The sequence below is a fragment of the Pantherophis guttatus genome, chromosome 5, assembly GCF_059756535.1.
Source record: "Pantherophis guttatus breed Tessera chromosome 5, ASM5975653v1, whole genome shotgun sequence".
Lineage (NCBI taxonomy): Eukaryota > Metazoa > Chordata > Lepidosauria > Squamata > Colubridae > Pantherophis > Pantherophis guttatus.
In genome coordinates this window covers 55,404,683-55,427,218 of record NC_142067.1, presented here as the reverse complement: position 1 = coordinate 55,427,218, position 22,536 = coordinate 55,404,683, and the positions used below count along the sequence as shown (strand labels likewise).

At 46.5% G+C, this 22,536-nt stretch overlaps 1 protein-coding gene across 1 annotated transcript; it reads left to right on the top strand.

Annotated features, from left to right (window-relative positions):
- Nucleotides 1-8,321: 8,321 nt before the first annotated feature.
- On the top strand, nucleotides 8,322-13,498 carry LOC148113385 (uncharacterized). The gene has a single exon (XM_087895173.1). The coding sequence runs from the start codon at nucleotides 8,322-8,324 to the stop codon at nucleotides 9,054-9,056; it is 735 nt and encodes a 244-aa protein (XP_087751299.1). The 3' UTR covers nucleotides 9,057-13,498.
- The last annotated feature ends 9,038 nt before the right edge of the window (nucleotides 13,499-22,536 follow it).

Below are 22,536 nucleotides of genomic sequence, written 5' to 3'. Positions count from 1 at the left end.
GTCCCAACATGAAAACATGTTATTCAAGAGCTGTATTGATAGAAAATTGAGAAGCAGTTAATATTTACATTGTAATTATAGTACATAATTATAATTATTATATAATTATGTAGTACATAAAGTACATAAGTTGGCGATCAGCTGTTGTAGATAGCGGGGATCGCCGCTGCTTATCACCACCATGAATGGAATTGTGATGATTCGGGGCATGGCACAAAGGCAACACAGCCAGAGAATAAGTACAAGTCCCTTTATTAGCTCCAAATTTTGCCCCCAACATCCCTTTACTCTCCGGTCTGGAGAAAAACTCTTCCACAAATCTGTAAGCAGACAAAACTTCCAACTATAAATCCCACAGGGCAAGATAAGGTAATTAATCCGGCAGGGCAAGCATGATAGGAAGTCCAGACTTGAAGTAGCACGGCAGTAAATCAAACCAGTTGGGAGGATGCCAGGAACTCAGATAAAGAAGCTAATACGAACTCAACATTTGTTCCCGACAACCGCCCATCCCATTTTCTTCCCTTTTAAACTCCAGTTCCAGGTGTATCTTGTGAAGGGAGTTGGGGTCCTCTCCTCCCTTGTAAGCCACACAACCCACGTTGTTCTCTTCTCAGTTCTTCCCTGCGTGCCCTAGGATGAGGAGGTGGTGGGCCTTGGTTTTCATCAGAACCCCCTCTCCCTTGTTCTACCTCTCCCCTGCTCTGCCCAGCCTGACTTTGCCCTTCCCCAGTTTCCTCCACAGCCAACGGAGCCACTCTCTCGCTCTCTATCAGCTGTTACTCTTCTATCTCAGAGTCAGACTCCAACAGGGGCATGACAGGAATCATGATCGAATAGAAATCAGGCAAAGAAATGCTTGGGGGAAGTGAGGGCATCTGGGTGGTGGTGAGTGGGGCAAGCTCAATGGCGCTGCGCTGCAATGGAGAAATGGGCAACAGAGTGGCCAGGGTGAGGAAAGGAGGAGGCAACTTTTACTCTTTCCCTGCTCATCTTTCCTACGTACCAGCTGCTCCATTTCCCATTTCTCAATTGCAGTGCAGTGGCCAGGATCCACTTTGATAGGGGGGGGGAGTAATTTAACAACAGGCTCGTACCACTCTGCTCACCACAGCTGCCCACAAAGGTAAGGCTGACGGTGCATCCCCTAGGCCTAGGATGGAGTAAAAAGGCAATGATCTTTACACAGGAGAAGGGAAAGGGAAGGTTTTTCGGTGCAGGAGCATCACTCAGGCACCCCCCTTGTCGCCCATCTCCGCCCATTCATGGCAGAGCAACTTCTCCCTCGCTGGGCGTTAGCCAAGGAGAAGCAGCTGGAGCAGGGCATGGCAGGAAAGTCTTGTGCAAAAACGCATGGGCTGGGGAGTTGAGTTGGAGAAGGAAGAGGGGTGGCCCAGTTTATTGGGGAGATGGAAGGAGCAAGAAATGGGGTGGAGAAGGGAGTGGAGCGACCAGTCTCCTTTTCCACAGTTGGAAGCAGCCAAAGTCTGCTTCCTCCTCTGCAGCCGCATTCTGCCTGCATTGCAACACCCGAGGGAGCCACACCCGACAGAGCTTGGCGGTGCCCTGGAGCGCAAAATCGATTTTCATTTCTTTATGCAAAAGTGGGAGAAAGAGCGCATGGGATGCGGACATACTAATGCGCAATCTCCAAAGCAGCCGGATTGCGGGGCGGTGCAGCCCTCTAAGCCAAAACAGCTGGTTTCCCAACTTTTTTGAGTTTAGCCTAACATGTAATCAGCTGCGATTAGGAACCCAGCTATGACTAGCTGTCTGTTCCCAATAGGATGTTCTCCAGCAGCATCAACTTTACCTTCTTAGGCCAGGTGAGGAATAGCTGGGAGGGGTGGGTGTGGCAAGAGGCCAGGCGAGGCCCCCCTCTATGTGAGTGATGTTGAGTTGGCCACGCCCAGCCAGTCATATGACCACCCAGCCATGTCTACCTAGCCGATCATTAGGGCAGAGAAATAGTTGTTAAATTATTTGAATCCCACCACTGTTTATAATCAGTAAAAGTCTGCTGTTATTTTAAATTCACTGGGTGTCTCTGTATTTTAAAGAACCATTTGTGCCTCAGCATTCAGTTGAAAATGGTTTGAGTGTGGCAATTTTCCAGGGCTCTGAGTGTGTGCGAGTAACCATAACCTGAGCCTGAGAGCGCACTTGTGTAACAAATATCTGTAGCTTCCCACTTGCTTTCATTGAGCAGCTGAGATGATCATCATGCCTTAGGTGACCTTGCTGGAAGTATAGAGGCTTTGTTTTTTCCCAACATCCCTCCCAGGTATAGCCCCAAATCCCTCAGTTTGTTTCTGTGCCAAAGTCTGATGTATTGGTAACCAATAAAATGCAATTAAAGTGATGTGACAGCATAAGAATTAAATTGTTTCAAACATATGAGTAAAATATCACTTGCCTGTCAATAATGTGAATCATGAATATGTCATGTTTATTTATTTATTTATTGGCTTTTCATAGTTGTTAAAGTCAGCAAAGCAACACAAGTAAACAGCAGCCTAAAAGCCATGACTCTTTAGAAGTGTGAGCCTGAAGTAAGTTCAATGACCTTCCATGAGATATGGAACAGCTGAACAGTACTTCGTTTGTAAGTTTTGTTTCTGCTGATAATTGTCCCAACACGTATCTTATAGTAAGATTTTTGTAGGGTTTTTTTGCAAACAATTTATAATGTAACTGTTATAAATATAATTTTGTTACTGAAAAGGAAGTTAAAGAATGCAACTTTAAAATTTTGTATTAGTAGGAAATCCTTGGGACACTTAAGAAAAAGACATGGGACAATGTATGGACTGTGATAATAGCTTATCCTGATCCATGGTTTAGATATGTTTTGCTGAAGAAATAATGGCTAGTTCACCCATCATGCCAAGACAAGGCAAACCATAAAAAGAAATCACTGCAATTCTCCAAACAAAGCTATTTCCGATCCACTTGCATGCCCAGTGTAGAAGTTCGGGGACGATTCTGGAATAGCTGCCATTCTTTTGAGGAGGTGGGAGGCTGGCAGTTCTAACTCTTCACTTTTGAAAATCCCTTAAAATATGGTTTGGGCTTGGTAATCCTACAGAAATAGAGAACTGGAATGGCTACATTATATATAGGATTTTGAATGAACTTTACTACCTGTTCGTGATCCTGTTGCGAACCGGTAGTAAAGCTAAGTAGAACCCACCCCTGACCCATACCCTGGGAGAAGGCGGATCAGGAAGGGATGCTATGGAGAGGGCTAAGCCAACAGGTGAACCAATGGCTTTCCCTGCCATATACAGGGACGTGAATAAAGCGTTTAGCGAAAAGGAGTGTGATATACTTCCTCCCCACCATCCCATGGACTGTATGATACAGATACTCCAGGGGGCCCATTTACTGAAGCCCAAAATGTATTCAATGACCCCTAAAAAGTTAGAACAGATGAGGAAATACATAGATAAAAACCTGAAACGGGGGTTCATACAACTGTATAGCAGCCCCAGTTCTCACCGAAGAAGGGTCTGAAGAAGTGCAAGTAGGTTCTTCATCAGCTAGAGGAGGATTCATCGCTGGAATAAAGTCCTGAAGACCTGGTAAGTTGCTCTTGCGTCGGGTGGCATGTAAGTCCTCGACTTCCGACCTCGTCTCAGTAGTTGGATGTGCAAGAAACCCTTTATCTGGCTGGTTGGATGGGTTAATAGGGGTGCCTAAGTTGGTTTGCTCGTGATATCTTCCCCTAATTTGATCAATGTGTCTCCTCCATATTCTTCCATCCCCCAGGGTAACTATGTAAGACCTGGGGCCTAGTACTTGGGTCACTGTGCCTGGGAGCCATAGGGGACTTCCTGAATAATTTCGTGCATATATGTGGTCCTGTTTTGAAAGTTCTGAGTCCTGAGGTGTGACTGTTTGCAGTGTCTGGGGAATATGTTGGATGTAGTTTGTCTAATTTGGTTTTTATTCACCTTCCCATTGAAAGTTCTGCTAGGTTTTGGTTGTCTCTGGACAAGGGGTAGCATGTTGTATCAGGAGGTATGTAGCAATCTTAAGAGTTCCAGTTCCCTGGCCCCATTCTTTCCAAAGTGTCTTTCACAGATCGGACAGCTCTCTCAGCCCTGCCATTGGTAGCTGGGAAAAATGGGGCTGTGAGGGAGTGTTTGATGCCCTGTTCTGCAAGGAGTAGTTCAAAAGACCCAGACACCAATTGGGGACCATTGTCTGAGACCAGGACATCTGGTATACCATGGGTAGCAAAAAGGGTTTCCGTCGCTTCAGAAGTGGTAGATGGCATCAGTTTGACCTCCACCCACTTTGAATAGGCATCAACCACAATTAAGAACATGCGTCCTTGGAAAGGCCAAGAAAAATCTATGTGGATTCGAGACCATGGTGCCTTTGGTTTGTCCCATTCTGTTGGGGGCGCGCTTGGGGGGTTTGGCCTTGATTCTTGGCAGTCAGTACACCCTGACACCCAGTCACTGATATTTTGATCCAATTTTGGCCACCACAGGTAACTTCTGGTCAGGGACTTTATCCTGACTATCCCTGGGTGGCTTTCGTGTAGTGATGTTAGGATTGAATGTCTCAGTCCAGCAGGAATTACAACCCTTTGTCCCCATAGCAAACACCCTTTCATTGCAGACAATTCAAGTTGCCTTTCCTTGTATGGCTTGAATTCAGGCCCCACTGGTTCAGAAGGCCACTCTTAGTCCAGTCCAATACCCTTGATATGATTTTATCCTTGGCTGAATGTAGGGCTACATCTTTTGCATTTAGAGGGTTTGGTATCTCAATTAGTAAAACAGAGTAAGCAGGAGTTGGGTCTTCAGTTGCAATGGGTAGAGGGCATCTACTGAGAGCGTCAGGGTGGGCCAGGTGTCAGTTAATGTGTAATTGTAAGCAGCTAAAAATACTGTCTACCTTGTCATTCGAGGAGAAACGATAAGAGGTGTTGGCTTGGTCCTGAAATTATTCCCAGTAGGGGTTTGTGGTCGGTGACCAAGGTAAAGTGTTGCCCATACAGGTATGCATCAAATCGTTTGACTCCCATAACTAAGGCCAACGTCTCTTTGTCAATTTGACCATAATTTCGTTCTGTTGGAGACAGGGTTCTTGAAAAATAAGCAATGGTGCTTCCAAATCGTTAGGTAGTTTATGACTTAGAACAGCTCCAATGCCATATGGGGAGGCATCACACGTCAAAACTAGTGGAAGCTGTTCATCATATTGAAGCAGAAGGCTGTCTGAGGTGAGAAGTTTTTTTTACGGCCTTAAAAGCGGCTTCTTCTCGAGAACCCCACAACCGAGATCTTTTGGAGTGTAGGAGTCTGTGTAAGGGCTCAGCTAACGAAGCCTTATGTGGTAAAAACAGACTATAAAAATTCAAAAGGCCCAGAAAAGCTTGTAATTCAGTCCTATTTTGTGGGGTAGGGGCATTGTGAATTGCTCTAACCTTAGTCTCGGTTGTAACCCAGAGGCATCAATTCTGTACCCCAGGAATTCTACCCCACCGACTGCTAATTTGCATTTTTCTTATTTTAGTGTGAGCCCTGTTCTTTTAAACTGGGTTAATATGGCTCTGAACTGGAGGACGTCCTTAGCTGTTATGAGGATGTCATCGAAATAAGGTATGACCCCTGGGATTCCCTGTAGGATCCTTTCCATTAAGGACTGGAAGATCCCAGGGGCTACAGAGACTCCAAACTGGAGTCTAGTGCATCGGAAAGCTCGTCTATGAGTCACTATGGTTTGTGCTTCAGAGGTTGCTCTATCAACTGGAATTTGCTGGTGGGCCTGGGTAAGGTCCAATTTTGCAAAAATTTTACCTTGGCCTAATGAATGCAGCAAGTGCTGCACAACTGGCACTGGATAGGTTGAATTCTGAAGAGCCTTATTCAACGTGCACTTATAGTCAGTGCAGATTCTCACAGAACCATCTGGCCTAACTGGTGTGACAATGGGAGTTTCCCATTTGGAATGGTCCACTGGCTGTAGCACACCTTGGGCTATTAACTTGTCTAGAGCAGAATCTACTCTCTGTTTTAATGTAAAGGGGACCCATCTAGGTTTAAGCCGTATAGGGGCTACCTGTGGGTTTAAATTAAAGGAAAGGGGTTTTCTCCTGTACTTACCCAGTTTATTGGTGAATACGTCGCTGAACTCTTGAATGAGGTCGGTAAGAAGGGGCTCCTGTATTTGATGTATACCTGAAATTGAAAGACCCAGGGAGTGAAACCACTCTAACCCTAAGAGGCTGGGTCTCTGTTCTTCCACAATAATGGTGGGAAGGAGGCCTAAAAATGTACCATATTGAATATTGAAAGGGCAGGTCCGCAAAATGGGGATAAGTTTGCCCTGATAGTCCCTCAATTTTGTGGGGAATGGCCTGATTTTTTTTTTGGAGAAATTTGGGACTAGCGTCTTTATAGTATGATAGGACATTAGGGACATAGAAGACTCTGTGTCCACTTCCATTCTGCATGGAGCACCTTCAACTAGAATTGTGACAAAAATCTTATCTTTTTTGTTTCCAATTACATTGCCAATTATATTTTCAGGGAGGCAGCTATCGGTAGTTTACAGTGTAGCAGTCCTCTCCCCTGTTGAAAGTTTTGAATTGAGTTCTTTTAAATTTAGCCTGTTTCTCTATGGGTCTTGAGATTGGTTGTGTGGCTCTGCACACTCTGGATAAATGGCCCTTCCTACCGCACCACAGACAGTCTGCGTTTCTGAACTTGCAGGTAGATTTCATGTGCTGTCCTCCACAGCTGAGGCAGGACATCTGGCTTGTTGTTTTGTCCTTGTTTTCTTTTCTGTCCTGTACTTATATACTCGCGCCAGAAACAAAACAACCAATCAGAGCGCAGCAGCTTCTGTGGACCGACGTGAAACCAGGACACAGCACCCGTGGCTGCTCTAAAATGGACTGGGAGCCAGAGGGGGTGTGTGGGCATCTGACTGGCGATCTAGCTGTTCCTTGGCTGCAAACAAGAATCAAGGAGCCTGAGTGTGCAGAGGGAGGTGTGGCTGGATTGACTGGCTGGAGGTGTGGGTGGCGTACCAGGAACGCATGTAGGGGTAGGACTGGGCTGAGTGTTGAATGAGTGGGGTGGGTCTGGATTAATGATTAACTGGGTTTCAATGCTTTTTAAGGTGGTGGGGAGCATGGAGCGGTAGCTCCAACAATATTTTCCTTTCATTGATTATGGATGTCAGTATGTAAACAAGGTTCTAACCATCATCTGTGTTTGGAATCCTTCATTACAAATAGGAACCTGACAACAACTATATTATTATGGTTCATCATATTATGGTACAGTCACCCATATGTCCAGACTGGATTTGGAATATTTATCCACCTATCAAGTCCTTCCAAAGGGGTTTGATTGCATCCAAACCACCTATTAATTTTGTTCTCTTTTACTGCAATCATTCTAATTCTGTTTACTGGTCTTTATATTTTGTTATTTTCTCCCATTCTTTCTCTGCTATTCTGCTGTCTACAGGAAATGCCATATCCAATTTCCAGACTTTCCAGACTTTATTATTATTATTAAACTTATTTGGCACATGATTTATGGTTCAATGGGACAATAGCATGTCTCAGATAACAATCATCCAATATCATTCACATAAAAACACTTTAGTTTTTTTAGTTTTTGTATTTGTCCACTGGGATTGTGTTTTTCTTAAAAACTGGGTGGAAAAAGGAGATTTTCCTATCGCTTGCCTAAAATACTTGTTTGGAAAAAATACAATTTAAAACTATAGTATATCAGTCTCCTCTGACTTTTTGTTTGAAGTCTATAATTAAATGCTGGTTTAAAAGCCAGCATCTTCCCAAGAGAATGATACTTTTGATATTGGAGAAAATTCCTGAGAAAACCATGGACAGCAAAGAAAACAAATCGGTCAATCGTCAAACAAATCAATTCAGAGTTCTCATTCAAGGCACCAATGACCAGACTCAAATTATCTCACTTGGGACACATTATGCAAAGACCAAGCTCTCTGGAGAAGGAAGGAAATGTGGAAAGAAAAAGAGGAGTGTTATGTATTGATACTTTTCAGTGGGAGTTTCAAACCTGCCTAAGTTTCTGATTGGCTGACAGTCTCTCCGGAATTGTATATAAGGAGGGCTGCAGCCCCTGAGTTTTTGCTAAAGTCTCACTGTATATTAAAGAGCTGTTGTCACTTGCTTGCTTGTGCCTCTTGTTATTCCCGAACCAATTCATTGGCGACGAAGGTGGGATTGAGGCCACAAGAAGCGAACCAGTGAGACTACGAGCTTCAGCTAGGCGACGAGGCGAACTACAGGAGGCATACTGAACATGTCTGCCTACGTTCCGCCCAAGCCTTTTGATCCGGCCCGCGAAAAATGGGTCTCGTACCTAACGAGGATTGAGTGCTCGCTCGAAGCCAGCGACATGCAGGGACTCTCCGCTAATCGGAAGAGAGCCCTCTTCCTAAGCCACTGTGGACCGGACGTGTTCGAGATGGCGGAGTCACTTTGTGAGCCAACGCCGGTCCAGACCGTTTCCTGGGACACCCTGATGGCAACTCTCCGGGCTCACTACGCTCCCGTGCCCTCCAAGTTCGTGCAACGATACCAACTCAGACAGCGCGTACAACGAGAGGGAGAACCGGTCAGTGCTTACATGGCGAGCCTGCGTAAAGCCGCAACACACTGCGACTATAGGGACTTGGACGATGCGTTGCTTGAGCAACTAATCTGTGGTGTTCGAGACATAAGGCTACAAAGGCGTCTGCTCGCCAAGCCTGATTTAACGCTTGCTGGAGCCCTAGACGAGGCCAGGGCTCATGAAGCTTCTACAAAAGCCGCAGAAATGCTGCAGCGTCCGCTGACCAGCAAGGACAGCCCCAAGTCTGTACCAGTGCACAGGGAAGACGCCGGATCCAGCTCGGAGTCTGAATCTGATGAGGACGTCTTCCGCACAGAGCACCAAAGAAAAGACGCAGGCAGCCCCCGGCGCAACTGCCCCAGCTGTGGCGGGCATCATGATAGACTGTCCTGCAAATACAGAGAGGCTATTTGCAGGCGTTGAGAGAAAAAAGGGCACTTGGCCCGAGTCTATAGAGCCATTCTGCCCAGAAAACACCAACCACGTGAGTGCCGCAGCCAACCAGAACCAACGCGCCAGAAGCATCCAATGAGAGAAGGCGGCGCGAGGAAACGGCACGAATTTGAACCGCGAGATGGCCGCAACATACACATCGACCAGGCCAGCAAGACAAAGTCAGCACGGTGGTCGAAATCAACGGCAAGCCATGCACGATGGAGATCGACACCGGATCCGCTCTCTCCATAATGTCGTGGGCGACCCTGAAGACCATCCTGCCGTCATTCCGGAAGGACCAGCTATCCAAACAGAGACTGCGCATCCTAGACTACCAGGGGAACCGGGTCCCCCTTGAAGGAATAGGCACGTTCCGAGTCACCTACGGAGACTTCGAAAAAGACCTGCCGCTAACCATTGTTACAAAGCAGCTGCCAAGCCTTCTGGGCATGAGGTGGTTCCAAGCCCTTGGCATGGGCTTCACCGGCGTCCACCGAATGTCCGAGCTGTCACTGAAGGACAGCCTCCTGAACGAGTTCCAGGACGTCTTCAGGGACACGTTGGGCAAGTATTTGGGGACCCCTATCTCCCTAAACTTAGACCCCAACATAGCCCAAATAAGACTTAAAGACAGGTGCCTTTCGCATTGAAACCAAAGATCGATGCGGAACTGGACAAATTAATTAAACAAGGGGTGTTGGTCCCCGTTGACCATGCAAAATGGGAGACCCCCATAGTGACCCCAGTTAAATCTGATGGCTCAATCAGGATTTGCGCCGACTACAAGTGCACGATCAACAAGGCTTTGCAGCCGAGTGCCTATCCGGTGCCGATCGTGCATCATCTACTACACTCCCTGGGGCCCGGAAAATTTTTTGCCAAATTAGACCTAGCTCAGGCCTATCAACAATTGCCAGTCGACGACGCCATGGCAGAGGCGCAGACAATTGTAACTCATAGGGGTGCATTCAAATGCACCAGGCTCCAGTTTGGGGTGAGCGTCGCACCCGGCCTATTTCAAAGCACCATGGAGCGCCTTTTGCAAGGGCTCCGGGGTGCCCTATTTTGACGACGTTCTAATCAGCGCTCAGGATGAACGTCAACTAGGGGACAGACTGAGGAACGTCCTTTCCAGATTTAGGGAAGCGGGACTTAAATTAAAAAAAAATAAGTGCATGATCGCTGTCCCCTCCATTGAATTTTTGGGGTACAGGGTGGATGGCACAGGCATCCACCCCACCAAAAGCAAAGCGGAGCTCCAAGCCTTCCTTGGACTGCTCAATTTCTATTCAATGTTCTTAAAGGATAAGGCTACCGTCGCAGATCCCCTACACAAACTCTTAGGAAAAAATGTACCATGGGCTTGGGGAAAAGCACAGGCAGCCGCATTTGAGGCTGTAAAGAGACTTCTATCTGAAGATAGTTTCCTAATCCAATACAACGCAGCGCTACCGCTTGTATTGGTTTGTGACGCCTCCCCCGTAGGAGTTGGTGCTGTCCTAGGCCATAGACTGCCAAACGGCCTAGAGGCGCCCATTGTGTTTTACTCTCGCACCCTGTCAACGCAGAGCGGAACTATAGTCAGTTGGACAGAGAGGCTCTGGCTGCAATTGCGGGGGTTAAAAAGTTCCATGAATACCTCTATGGCCGTCAATTCGAACTTGTGACTGGCCACCGGCCCTTGCTGGGACTTTTGGCCGGTGATAAGCCCACCCCCGCTGCCCTGTCCCCACGTTTGACCAGGTGGGCTATCTTCCTGTCGGCCTATTCATACCAGCTTGTCCATCGACCCAGACGGACTTTGGGCCACGCGGACGCCCTCAGCCGCTGCCCCCTTCCCGACCTGCTGGTCAACCCCACGCCGGAAACCCCCGTCCTTCTGATCGACGCTATGACTTTGGGACCTATCTCCTCTTGCGAGGTGGCGAAAGCCTCTGCTAGGGACCCTGTGATTCGTACTGTGATGGGTTGGGTCCTTAAGGGGTGGCCGGTCAAGGTGGTCGGTGGGGAGTACCAGGGTTATGTTAACAAACGTAACGAATTGTTTATGCAAGGGGGTTGCTTATTGTGGGGTGATAGGGTGGTAATACCAACGAAACTGAGAACGAGTGTCTTGGAGTTACTGCACGAGGGGCACTCAGGGATTGTCCGAATGAAAAGTTTAGCCCACAGTTATGTTTGGTGGCCCAACATGGACCAAGTCATCTCCGAGTGGGTGGGGAAGTGCAGACCCTGTCAGGAATCTCGCCCCGATCCCCCGGTAGCGCCCATCCGAGAGTGGGAGAAACCAAAAGGGCCATGGGGGAGGATCCACATCGACTTTGCCGGCCCCTTCCACGGGCAAACATTTTTAATTGTAGTCGATGCCCTTTCGAAATGGCTCGAAATAATACTCATGCCCTCAACCACAGCCGAAGCAGTCATCAAAGTCCTTCGCAAACTATTTGCCACCCATGGGCTACCGGATACTCTGGTATCTGACAACGGCCCTCAATTCACAGCGACCCTGTTTGAAGGCTACCTGGCTGGACTGGGCATCCGCCATGCCCTATCGGCCCCGTTCCATCCGGCTTCTAATGGCTTGGCTGAACGCTTCGTAAGAATGGCCAAAGAAGCATTGTCCAGGCTAGATAATGGGGACTGGCAGGCCAGATAGACCAATTTTTAGCTGTCCAGCATGCCACACCATGCACGGCCACAGGGAGAAGCCCAGCCGAACTCCTCATGGGCAGGAAGCTTCGGTGCGTGTTAGACAGGCTTCACCTTAATTACACGCACGAGAATTTTAAGGGAGAGACCACCGGACTAAGGCAGTTCCAGGTTGGGTCCCCGGTGTTCGCTCGCAATTATGCTAGCGGACCTCTATGGGTTGCAGGAACCATAGTGGGCATAACGGGCCCAAAATCGTACACGGTGGACATGGGAGTAGACAGACTCTGGAAACGCCACATAGACCAACTCAGGAAAAGAATAGTCAGCGAGGCAAACATCAATTTAGACATCTCCGAACCTAACTACAACAACTTTTCCAAAACAGCTTACTCAAGCCCGGGTTCGAGAGAATACTTAGCTGACAAGCCCTGGTTCCAGCGCTGCCCCAGCGAGTCGCTACTCCCAGCCGGGGATAACCATGCCCCGGACAAAATCCAGGAGGTTCCACTGGCGGAGCCGGGAGAGACAGAAAGTCCCTCTGACCAGCTCGACGCCCCACCAAACACTGAACTGCGCAGGTCAACTAAAACGAGAACTCGGCCAGGGCACCTGCGAGATTTTGTGTGTAATTATGTAAATATTTGAATGTTAGTGCCTTCTGGGAAGGGAGGGGTGTTATGTATTGATACTTTTCAGCAGGAGTTTCAAACCTGCCTAAGTTTCTGATTGGCTGACAGTCTCTCCGGAATTGTATATAAGGAGGGCTGCAGCCCCTGAGTTTTTGCTGAAGTCTCACTGTATATTAAAGAACTGTTGTCACTTGCTTGCTTGTGCCTCTCGTTATTCCCAAACCACTTCAAGAAGGGTGACCAGCAGCAAGGTGGATGGACTCAGGGGTGAAGAGTGCATCATTGGTGGATGTGAAAGACCAGATTATGAACAGATAAACATGAGGAAAATCTATCTATGTGGTTGCTAACAATCAATAATATAATCAATCAAAAATCCTTTCTTCTCTAATCTATCATCTTGCCAAATTAACAGTTCTGAATAATGTGAAAAACTCTACTTTGTGGTCTTAGATTGGCCAACTAAAGATGTTTGCTGAACATGCATTTTACAATTCTTTCTATCCCATATGGATTTACCCCAGACCAAATTTCATTGTAATCAGTGGAACCTACACTCATGTAGGCATGCATATCTTTACATACCTTTTTTTGGCTTGCCTGATAGGATTGATATTTATCCTGCACAAAATATAATATTTTTAAAATGCTCTAAAATTGTGGGTTTAGTTCTTTATTTTTGATTAAATCAGGGAAAAAGAGCCCATCCTCTTTCATAGCCCCAGATTGAGGAGCATTATGCTCAGCAGAAAAATAGAATTTATGGAATGACTATAGTGAGGATTGTGAAGGAAACTGGAGATGATGGAATGATGAAAACACCTCCCTAACTTCTGCCATCTTACCTTTTCCTTCCATTCAGCTTTACCCTACAAGTCCCATGATGATCAGAGACGAAGTTCTCTAGTTGCCATAGTAGCAAAGATCTAAACAGCCACTTCTTTGCCAACGAAACCAAAGAACCAGGTAATGTTAATAAATGGACCTCAGGTAGAAGCCTCTGCCTGAGCATCGTAGGGAGGAAGTTTAAACCCTGAGTGCTTCACAGGGCGCTTCAACTTCTGTTCTCTGGGCAATCAAGGAGTGCTTGGTTCAGGTTGTAGGTAAGCAAAGTTAACAACAGTTAAGGGGAAGCAAAAAAAACAAAAACATGGAAGATAAAGGTCTGGTGGAAGAGCTCCTCCAAGGGACACGGAAAATGAAGCAGCTACTTTTTCCTTCCAAGTTGAATTGTGTTGCCAACTTTCATTATGTCCCGCTGCCAGTCAGCAAAGTAGGCATTCGTACCACTGAAGCATTATCCATGGACATAATTGCATAGGTCACTGAAACTGTGATTTTAATAATACATTTTCCTATGTCACATATATTTAATTAAATGACTAAAGAACCGATGTTAGCAATATGCCAAAATGTTATGTTTATAAATATTTTGCAACAAATGAAAAGTTAGAATCTAATTTTTAAGGTTTTTTTCTTCTTTTTGTGTGTCACTACATGTTATATGCATTTTAAAATAATAAACAGTGGACATTTTGGCACTTAGTTCAGAGATATTTTTCCATGTTGTTAAAATAATTTAATGTACTTTGGTTTTTATAGTTAATTTCTCATCATTGATAACTGAGCACTAAGTACACAATTAATTGGTTTTTTTCTTTTTCCACTTTCCTTTGTTCATTCATTTTTTATTTATTTTTTTAAAAAGTTAAACTTCTATTTTACTTCTTTACTTTTTAATTTTCTTTCAACTATAGGGCTTAAGGAAATATCCTTCAAAGTAAAATGCCTGTGAAAAATAGATCCTGCCCATTTCTAGTGTGCTTCTCTTGTTTGTCTGTTTATTCAGTATAGCCATATGGAAAGTCTGGTTCAGCTCCCAGATCAAAACAACTCAAACATATCTGAAATAAGAGGTCCCAAGTGATTAGGTAGGGCTAACAAAAAGTCATTGTACATTTCTTTTAATTTTTCCTTAACACACTTTAAAATTATGTGTTTTTAAAAAGGCAATCTTAGAAATAATAACAATCTTGAATGTTGGAATGTTTCTGAACTAGCAGGGAATTAACTTGCTACTTTTTTAAAATCTTGATTAATCAGGAAAATATTTTCTCTATACAATGTTTTCCATAAGTAGCTGGGTGAGATAAATAAAGAAAGAGCCTGGTGGCGCAGCAGACTAAAGCACTGTTATTAACAGTTATTAACATCAGCTGCCTGCAATTACTGCAAGTTCAAATCTCACCAGGCTCAAGGTTGACTCAGCCTTCCATTCTTTCTAAGGTAGGTAAAATGAGGATCCAGATTGTGGGGGCAATAAGCTGACTTTGTATAAAATATACAAAAGTATGAAGGCTGTTACTTAACACATTGTAAGCCACCCTGAGTCTCCGGAGAAGGGTGGCATATAAATCAAATTTAAAATAATAATAATAATGTTATATCCCTGCTTGAACATGGGGTTGGACTGGAATACCTCTAAGGCCCCTTCCAGCTCCGTTATGTTGTTATTTGAAAGTCAGGCTAGGTATTCTGTGAAATGTAATACTACTATTTTACTCTTTTTAGCACCTTCAGCCATTGCATTCTGAGAATGCTAAGAAAATAGCATTATGATTAATAGAAAATTAATTAATAATTAGACTAGAGTACACTAGAAATGAATAGAAGAATAGCATAGCATAGCATAGCATAGAGTAGCATAGAATTCTTTATTGGCCAATTATGATTGGACACACAAGAAATTTGTCCCCAATCCTTAAATGCCCTCCTGTGGCTAAATCAAGATCAGTATAGTCGAGAAATATAATTTTATACCAATATTACAGGAAATAGTGTACTTTTCAGATGATATGAATAGGTGTGGAGGAGGAAGAGAAGAGTGAAATTTTGTTCATTTCAATTCTAATAATGCCATAATATGCTTCATTTTTTGGCTTGGTATGATGCTAACTAAGACAGACTTAGTTATTAGTTTGCATTGTGCTGGCTAGGCCTATGATGTCACAAATGGAGTATTTTGTCTGATTAATTAAAGCAAAATTTATGACCAAAATCTTCCTCATTGCTTAGTTGTGCAGCTTCTCTTTGTGCTTCAGGACTGATAAAAGTTTTGTAAAAAGCTGGCATTATACAGAAATATCTATTTTCCTAGAGCTGAGCTGAAGGAAGAAGTCATTGGTAAAAAATCATATATATATTGGATAGCAGCAGCATGATAGGAAGATGTTAGATAATCCCTTCAGTGGCAAACGCAAGGGGATTATTTCATACTGCATGGGACAAGGCAATGATAAACCACTCCTGTATTTCACTCAAAAATACAGAGGTACACAAAAGGGTGAGAAACACACTCTCATTATTTCAACCTAAATGTTGAATATATATGAGGGAGGTGGGTTGGGGGGAAAATGTTTGTGGCTTTAAATTTGGAGGACGAAACAGCAAATATAGATCTTGATCATGCTCTAGTGACATGGGCACTATGCTATATAAATTTGTCTCTTATTAACGTTTTTTGCTTCAAAATACATGATTTAATTCATTTGTATAATAGCACCATGGCATGAGGGAATAAAGCAATTTCAGTTCCACAGACAGGGTTATATCCCCAGTTAAACTCTAAAAGTCACCAAAATATAAGTCAGATTGTTATGTATTCATTTTTGGAGGGAAAAAATAAGCGGGAAAACCCTCGATGTTGATTGGACAGCACCCTGGCCAAGAAACTATATAAAGGGAGCTATCAACTGGGTTCGTTGCTGGATTTGTGAAATAAAGTGCTGTTGTTCACAGACCTCTCTCCTGTCTCCTCACTCACCCAACCTAACATAGACTATACCTAGGTATTGAACTATGATCTATATAGTACCCAGATATACAAACTGAGATTTCGGGCTGGTCACTCCCTGTCTACTCTAGGAAGAAGGCATGGGGTAATAGAAAGGTTGTTACTGGGAGAGATGAGGGGGGAAAAAACAAGAGTCTATACTTCCAGTAAGTTCACCTAAGGCATGAAGATCATCTCAGCTGCTCAGTGAAAGCAAGTGGGAACCTACAAGCATTTGTTACATAAGTGTGTTCTCAGGCTCACATGACCAGGGAAGCTACGCCCACTGAGTCACATGACCAGGAAGCCACGCCCACAGAACCGGTAGTAAAAAAATTTAGAACCCACCCCTGCCATCTACCTCTAAAAAACGGTATGTATTTTCAGAAGCCATTCTGACCAGGAAGCCAAGTCCGCCGTCATAGGTCAAGGACTATTTGTAATGTACTTTTGTCACTGTTGTTTTCTCTAACAAATAATGGATGTTTCTAAATAGTTACTGTTGAAATAACATTTTTTGCAGGATTACAAAATGAAGAGATCTGCCCAAAGGTAGAAAAAAAAGAACGTTGTCTTACCTGAACGTTCCTTTTCAGCTGCACTGCAAATGCAATCCATATATGGGTTGTTTTCCTCATCCCTTGTCTCTGACTGGGTAATTTTTTTCAAATATCTCCCTCCGTGCTGTGGCCACGTCCTGCTGTCCCATGATGCATCAGTCTTTGAACGAAGGCGCGACCACCTAGGTGTGGATTAGAATCAGGTAAGTAAATATAACTGAACTACAAGAGACTGGAACCAGTAGAAGGAAGTAGAAACAAAGCAACAACAGGGTGGGGATGGATTGCATTCGCAGTGCAGCTGAAAAGGAATGTTCAGGTAAGACAATGTTCTTTTTCCAGCTCACTGCTCATGCAATCCATATACGGGATATACCAAAGTTCAGATCCCAAGGGCGGGAGACACACTGCTCCCAGAAACCTGGCCTGCAAGAACACTTTGCAGAACACGTCGTCCAAAGGAAGCCTCAGCCGAGGCATATGTATCGATTTTATAGTGTCTAATGAACGGTGTAGCAGAGGACCACGTGGCGGCTCGGCAGATGTCCGAGACCGATGCCTGTGTAGCCCAGGCGGCTGAAGTTGCAGCGCTACGCGTAGAGTGAGGCAAAATACGATCAGGAACAGGACAGGATTGTTGTTCGTAAGCCGTAGAGATGCACGCTTTAATCCATCTGCCTACAGTGGATGGAGATATCTTCTGACCTAGGGAGGAAGGATGAAATGAAACCAAGAGGGCCTCAGACTTCCGGAACGATTCAGTCCTATGAATGTAGCGACGTAAGGCGCTACGAACGTCGAGGGAATGCCAGTCCTTCTCCCATTGGTGCCTGGGCGAGGGACAAAAATCCGGGAGTACGAGCTCTTGGGCACGATGGAAATAGGAATTTACTTTAGGCAAGAAAGTAGGATCCAGGCGCAAAATCACGGTATTAGGGTGAAAGATGCAGAGATCCTGTCTAATCGATAAGGCTGTGAGTTCAGAAACACGTCTTGCAGAGGTGATTGCCAAAAGGAAGGCCACCTTGTAGGATAAATACTTGAGAGGAACAGAACCCAAGGGCTCAAAGGGGGGAGACATAAGAGCCTGGAGAACGAGCGAGAGGTCCCAGGTCGGGTAACAATGAACAGGGGGTGGACGGAGGTTCACAGCCCCGTGAAGAAAACCTTTAAGTAACGGGTGTAGAGATAAAGAAGAATAAGGAGGACATCTGATGACCGTGGATAAGGCAGCAGTCTGACGATGAAGGGTAGATGGTGACAAGCCTTTGTCCAGACCTGATTGTAAGAAACACAACACATCCACAATTTGAGCCGAGGTAGGGTCAACTAATTTGACAGCGCACCAGGAGCAAAAGGATTTCCAGGAAGACTCGTATATTCGAGATGTCGAAGGTCTTCTGGAGGCCTGAATCGTATTTATGACCGAGTCCGGTATACAGTCTTTTTGCAGAATGACCCGCTTAAATGCCAAACGGCCAATTTGAGCGATCCTGGGTCTGGATGGGTGACGGCCCCCTGACGAAGCGACAGACGTTCCGGCGGAATCACCCACAGTGGGAGGACCGACAATGCTATAAGATCCGCGTACCACGGACATCGTGGCCAATCTGGGGCCACCAAGAGGAGCTCTGCCCATTCCTCCAGTAGCTTGCGTATCACCTGAGGAATCAAGGGAATCGGAGGAAACGCGTATAATAGACCCGGTGGCCAGTGGCACCTGAGTGCGTTGTGATCCTCCGCCGCCTGACACGGATAGCGAGTCACAAATAGTGGCAGTTGGGCGTTTGACGGGCTGGCGAAAAGGTCCACAATGGGCACGCCGAAGATGAAAGAAGCCGTGCGAAAGAGACCGGGGTGAAGTTGCCATTTTGACTGGTCGATAGTTTGTCTGCTGAGCCAATCGGCCCTGGTGTTCTCCACACCTGAAATGTGATCGGCCCTCAATGATAGAACATGCGTCTCCGCCCAACGTAGAAGGTGTTCGGACTCCAACATCAGGGGCCTCGACCGAGTGCCCCCCTCTTTGTTTATATGGGCCTTCGCTGCAATATTGTCCGTTAAGACAAGAACGTGGCGACCTGACAACTGAGGTTGAAAATGACACAGAGCGAGTCGAATAGCCCTCAATTCCAACAGGTTGATGTTGAGTTGTCTCTCGGCCCCTGACCAGCGACCCTGTACAACCTGATTGTGAAGATGAGCCCCCCAGCCCTGGAGGCTGGCATCCGAGGTCAGGGTCAGGCGGTCTTGAACCAGGAAGTGCGAGCCCTTGTGAAGCCCCGGACCTAACCATCAACGAAGGGAGAGCCGAAGCTGAGGTGGAAGGGACACCTTGCGTAGGGAATCACTGTGGCCTGATCGTTGGAAGGGGAGGAGAAACCATTGTAATGGCCTCGTGTGACGATGAGCCCATGGCACAATTGAGAAGCTCGAGACCATTTTTCCCAGCAGCTGAGAGAGATGAAGGAGGGAAATGGACCGTTGCGACAGGATTAGATGGATTAAGTCGCAGATGCTTTGAATTCTTTCCGGGGAGAGAAAAACCTGCCCCTGTACAGTGTCTATAACCGCTCCCAGGTGTAGCAGAGAGGTGGAAGGATGTAGGTGACTTTTCGGGAAATTTATTGAAAAACCGTGGCTCTGAAAGGCGTCGATGACATTGTGTAGATCTCGAGACGCTTGACCTCTGGCAGATGACAGGACCAGGATGTCGTCGAGATAACATAAGACTCTGACAGGAATCTTCCTGAGGGAGGCCGCCACTACCGCCACCAACTTTGTAAAGGTCCTTGGGGCTGATGACAAGCCAAAGGGCATGGCGCAATACTGATAGTGGTCCTCCCCAATCTGGAAACGCAGAAACTTGCGGTGTGCCGGTAGGACCGGAACATGCAGGTATGCCTCCCTGAGGTCGACTGACTGGAGGAAGTCCTCTCGACGAATTCCTCCAAGAATGGACCTCAGTGAGTGCATTTTGAATCTGCGGTAAGATACCGACAGATTCAGTTGTTTTAAGTTGAGGATGGCCCTCCAACCCCCGGAATGCTTCGGAACCAGAAAGAGGGTTGAATAGAAGCCCTCGCCCCGTTGCTCTGGAGGAACTGGCTCTATTGCCTTGATATGTAACAGGTGGAGAACTTCCCTTCGCAACTGGTAGTCCAACTCCGGTTGGAGAGGAGGGCAGCAAATGTGGCGAGATGGAGGGCGATCCAGGAACTCTATGGCCAGACCTTCGGACACCGTACGAAGAATCCACGCATCCGTGGTCGACTGTTCCCATTGATGACGAAAAAAATGTAGGCGGCCACCAATGGGATCCAACAGGGTGTAGTCATTTCCCTCTGCGGTATTGACAGAAGCCGGAACCACGGAAGGGTTGCTTGGCTGCAGTGGTGTTACGGGACCTGTTGCGAAAGCGTTGGCGATCGGGCGAATGGTCAGGACCCTGAAAGTAGGAGCGTTGGGAGTAGGGACCTGCTGATCCCGACGATGCACGAAAGGACTGTCGCTGATAGTAGGGTGTATAGCGGCGCTCAGGGTGGCGATAAGACGAAGTAGGCATAACTTTACGTTTGTCCTTGTCTTTGACAAGGACGGGATCGAGGGCGGCACCGAAGAGAGACGGGGCCTTATATGGAGCCGCTGCCAGTTTCCATTTGGCTTTGGAGTCAGCTCTCCAGTTCTTAAGCCAAAACAGGCGCCGTGATGTTATGGACGAGGCCAAAGCTCTCGAAGTGAATTTTACCGAATTCAAAGACGCATCCGCCAAATACTCGGTGGCAGCAACTATTTTGTTCAAATCTTGATGGAGGCGCGTATCCTCCAGTGGTAATCTGTCTTGAAGTTGCCTCAGCCAAAGCAGCGTCGCTCGATTGAAAAAAGAAGTAGCGGTAGCAGTCTTGATCGCCCAGGCCAGGGCTTGATGCTCCTTGCGAAAGGAGAGCTCCGACTTTCTGTCCTCAGATTTGAGAGCATCCAGGGAGTTAGTGGAGACCAGCGAAGACGAAGACATGTTAGCAATCGGAGGGTCCATCACTGGTAGGGACAATAAGGCGTCCAACTCTGGCGCAGTGCAATAGAGTTTCTTACAGAGAGCATTGGGCCCCATTAACGAACCCGGTTGAGACCATGGAGACTGCAATACATCAGAAAAGAGTTGAGAACAGGGAATGAAATCCTTGCCCTGCTTAGAAGATGAAAACAGAGCCTCGTGAGGAGTGGCAGATGAAGTAGTGTCAGAAGACGAAGAAGGTGATTCAGTCATGTTGGTGGTCTGCCGTGCCTTATGCAGAAGGGATTTAAACAAGGAAGGCCTGAATAATCCAGTAAAGGCGGGCACATCAGGCGCAAGTCCTTCAACTTCCGACAGTTCCAAATCCTCCATAGGTTCGTCACCACAATCAGATTCATCCGATGAAGCAGGTGCCAAATGTGAAGGGGATTTGGCACGAGTTGGAACCGACGAAGGAGGCATGGAAGGAGGCACAATCGGAACCTGTTGTAAGGAAGATTGATGAATCCCAGCTGCCAACAGAGAGGACAAGGCATTGGAAAGTAAGGATTATAAATCTATCTGCGGTGCCAACAATTGACCATCCGAACCACGAAGGCCAGCAGAGGTCGGAGTAAAGGTTGCTTCTGGGCGACCCGGAGGAGGATGAGACGGTCCTCCCAGACCCACAGAGGAAACATCCGGTAACGACACGGAAGCTCATTTAGACAGTCTGCCAGAAACACCCGACTGGGCTTCGTTGGAGGCCAAAGGGCGAGAAGGCAAAGACGGCAATAATTGAGAAGTTGAGGCGAGCGATGTCACAGACGATTGGCCTTGAGACATCAGAGGTGGATCAGTCGGGAACACAGAGGCCAAGGAGGCCTGTCTGGCCTTATCAAAATGACGCTCAAGGGCCTTGTGGTGGCGTTGCGCGTCTTTATCTGCTGCTGATGACCTGAGGTGGCGGGTATCCTCAGAGGCCGACGTAGGTCTGGCACGTGATTTGGACCTATGTTCGGAAGGAGCCCTAGGTGGGCTGGGCTCACGATCCATATCCGAGGAAAGGTAAGCATCCGCCATTGTGACCGCCCAATTACTCTTTTGATGCCTGTTGTAATTATTATTATTATGATATTTATTTTTATTTTTTATTTTTTTATTTTTATTTTTTTTTAAAAAAAACAAGGTATTCGAAGCAGTGAACAATACAAGAGAAAAAAAATGGTCCAACAGGTAGGAAGTAATCAATAACAAAGGCGGCGGTCGCCTAAGGTCCCAAAATGACAGGGACAGGAAGGGCAGTAAAGCAACTGAAATTGCAGCCAATGGCTGAAACAAATTCGCTTCAATCGGCCAGAAACTTCAAAGGTAAAGTTCGCCACAATTTGGAGGCCTCGGCTTCGCTCTGAGGAAAGCGGGCGAGCATGCTGAGCGATCAAAATGGATGCCAGGGATCAATCTAAAATGGCGGCCACAGGCTCACGACGGCAGTTGTAAAGGCGCAGGCGGTCACTAAGGAATCCCCTGAGAGGAACTCTTACAGCCCGGAGAACGTAGGAGATGCAGGCACCGCCCGAAGGACAGACACCTACTCCGCTCACCACCAGTGGATCCGAAACTTGGGCAGCCGATCCCAGCAAGGCGCCAAATTTAAACTTGAAGCCGGCGATCAAAGCGCTCAGGAGAGGTGCGGAAATGCGGAGGACATGTCAGAGCCTGCAGGGTGAACCATGCGGAGAGCTCCGGAGCCGCCGCTACGAGCCCAACGAAAAGCAAACAGAAAGGAGTGGTGTGGGGG

Coding starts and splice junctions, on each gene's coding strand:
- LOC148113385 (XM_087895173.1), top strand. CDS start 8,322: ATGTCTGCCTACGTTCCGCCCAAGCCTTTTGATCCGGCCCGCGAAAAA.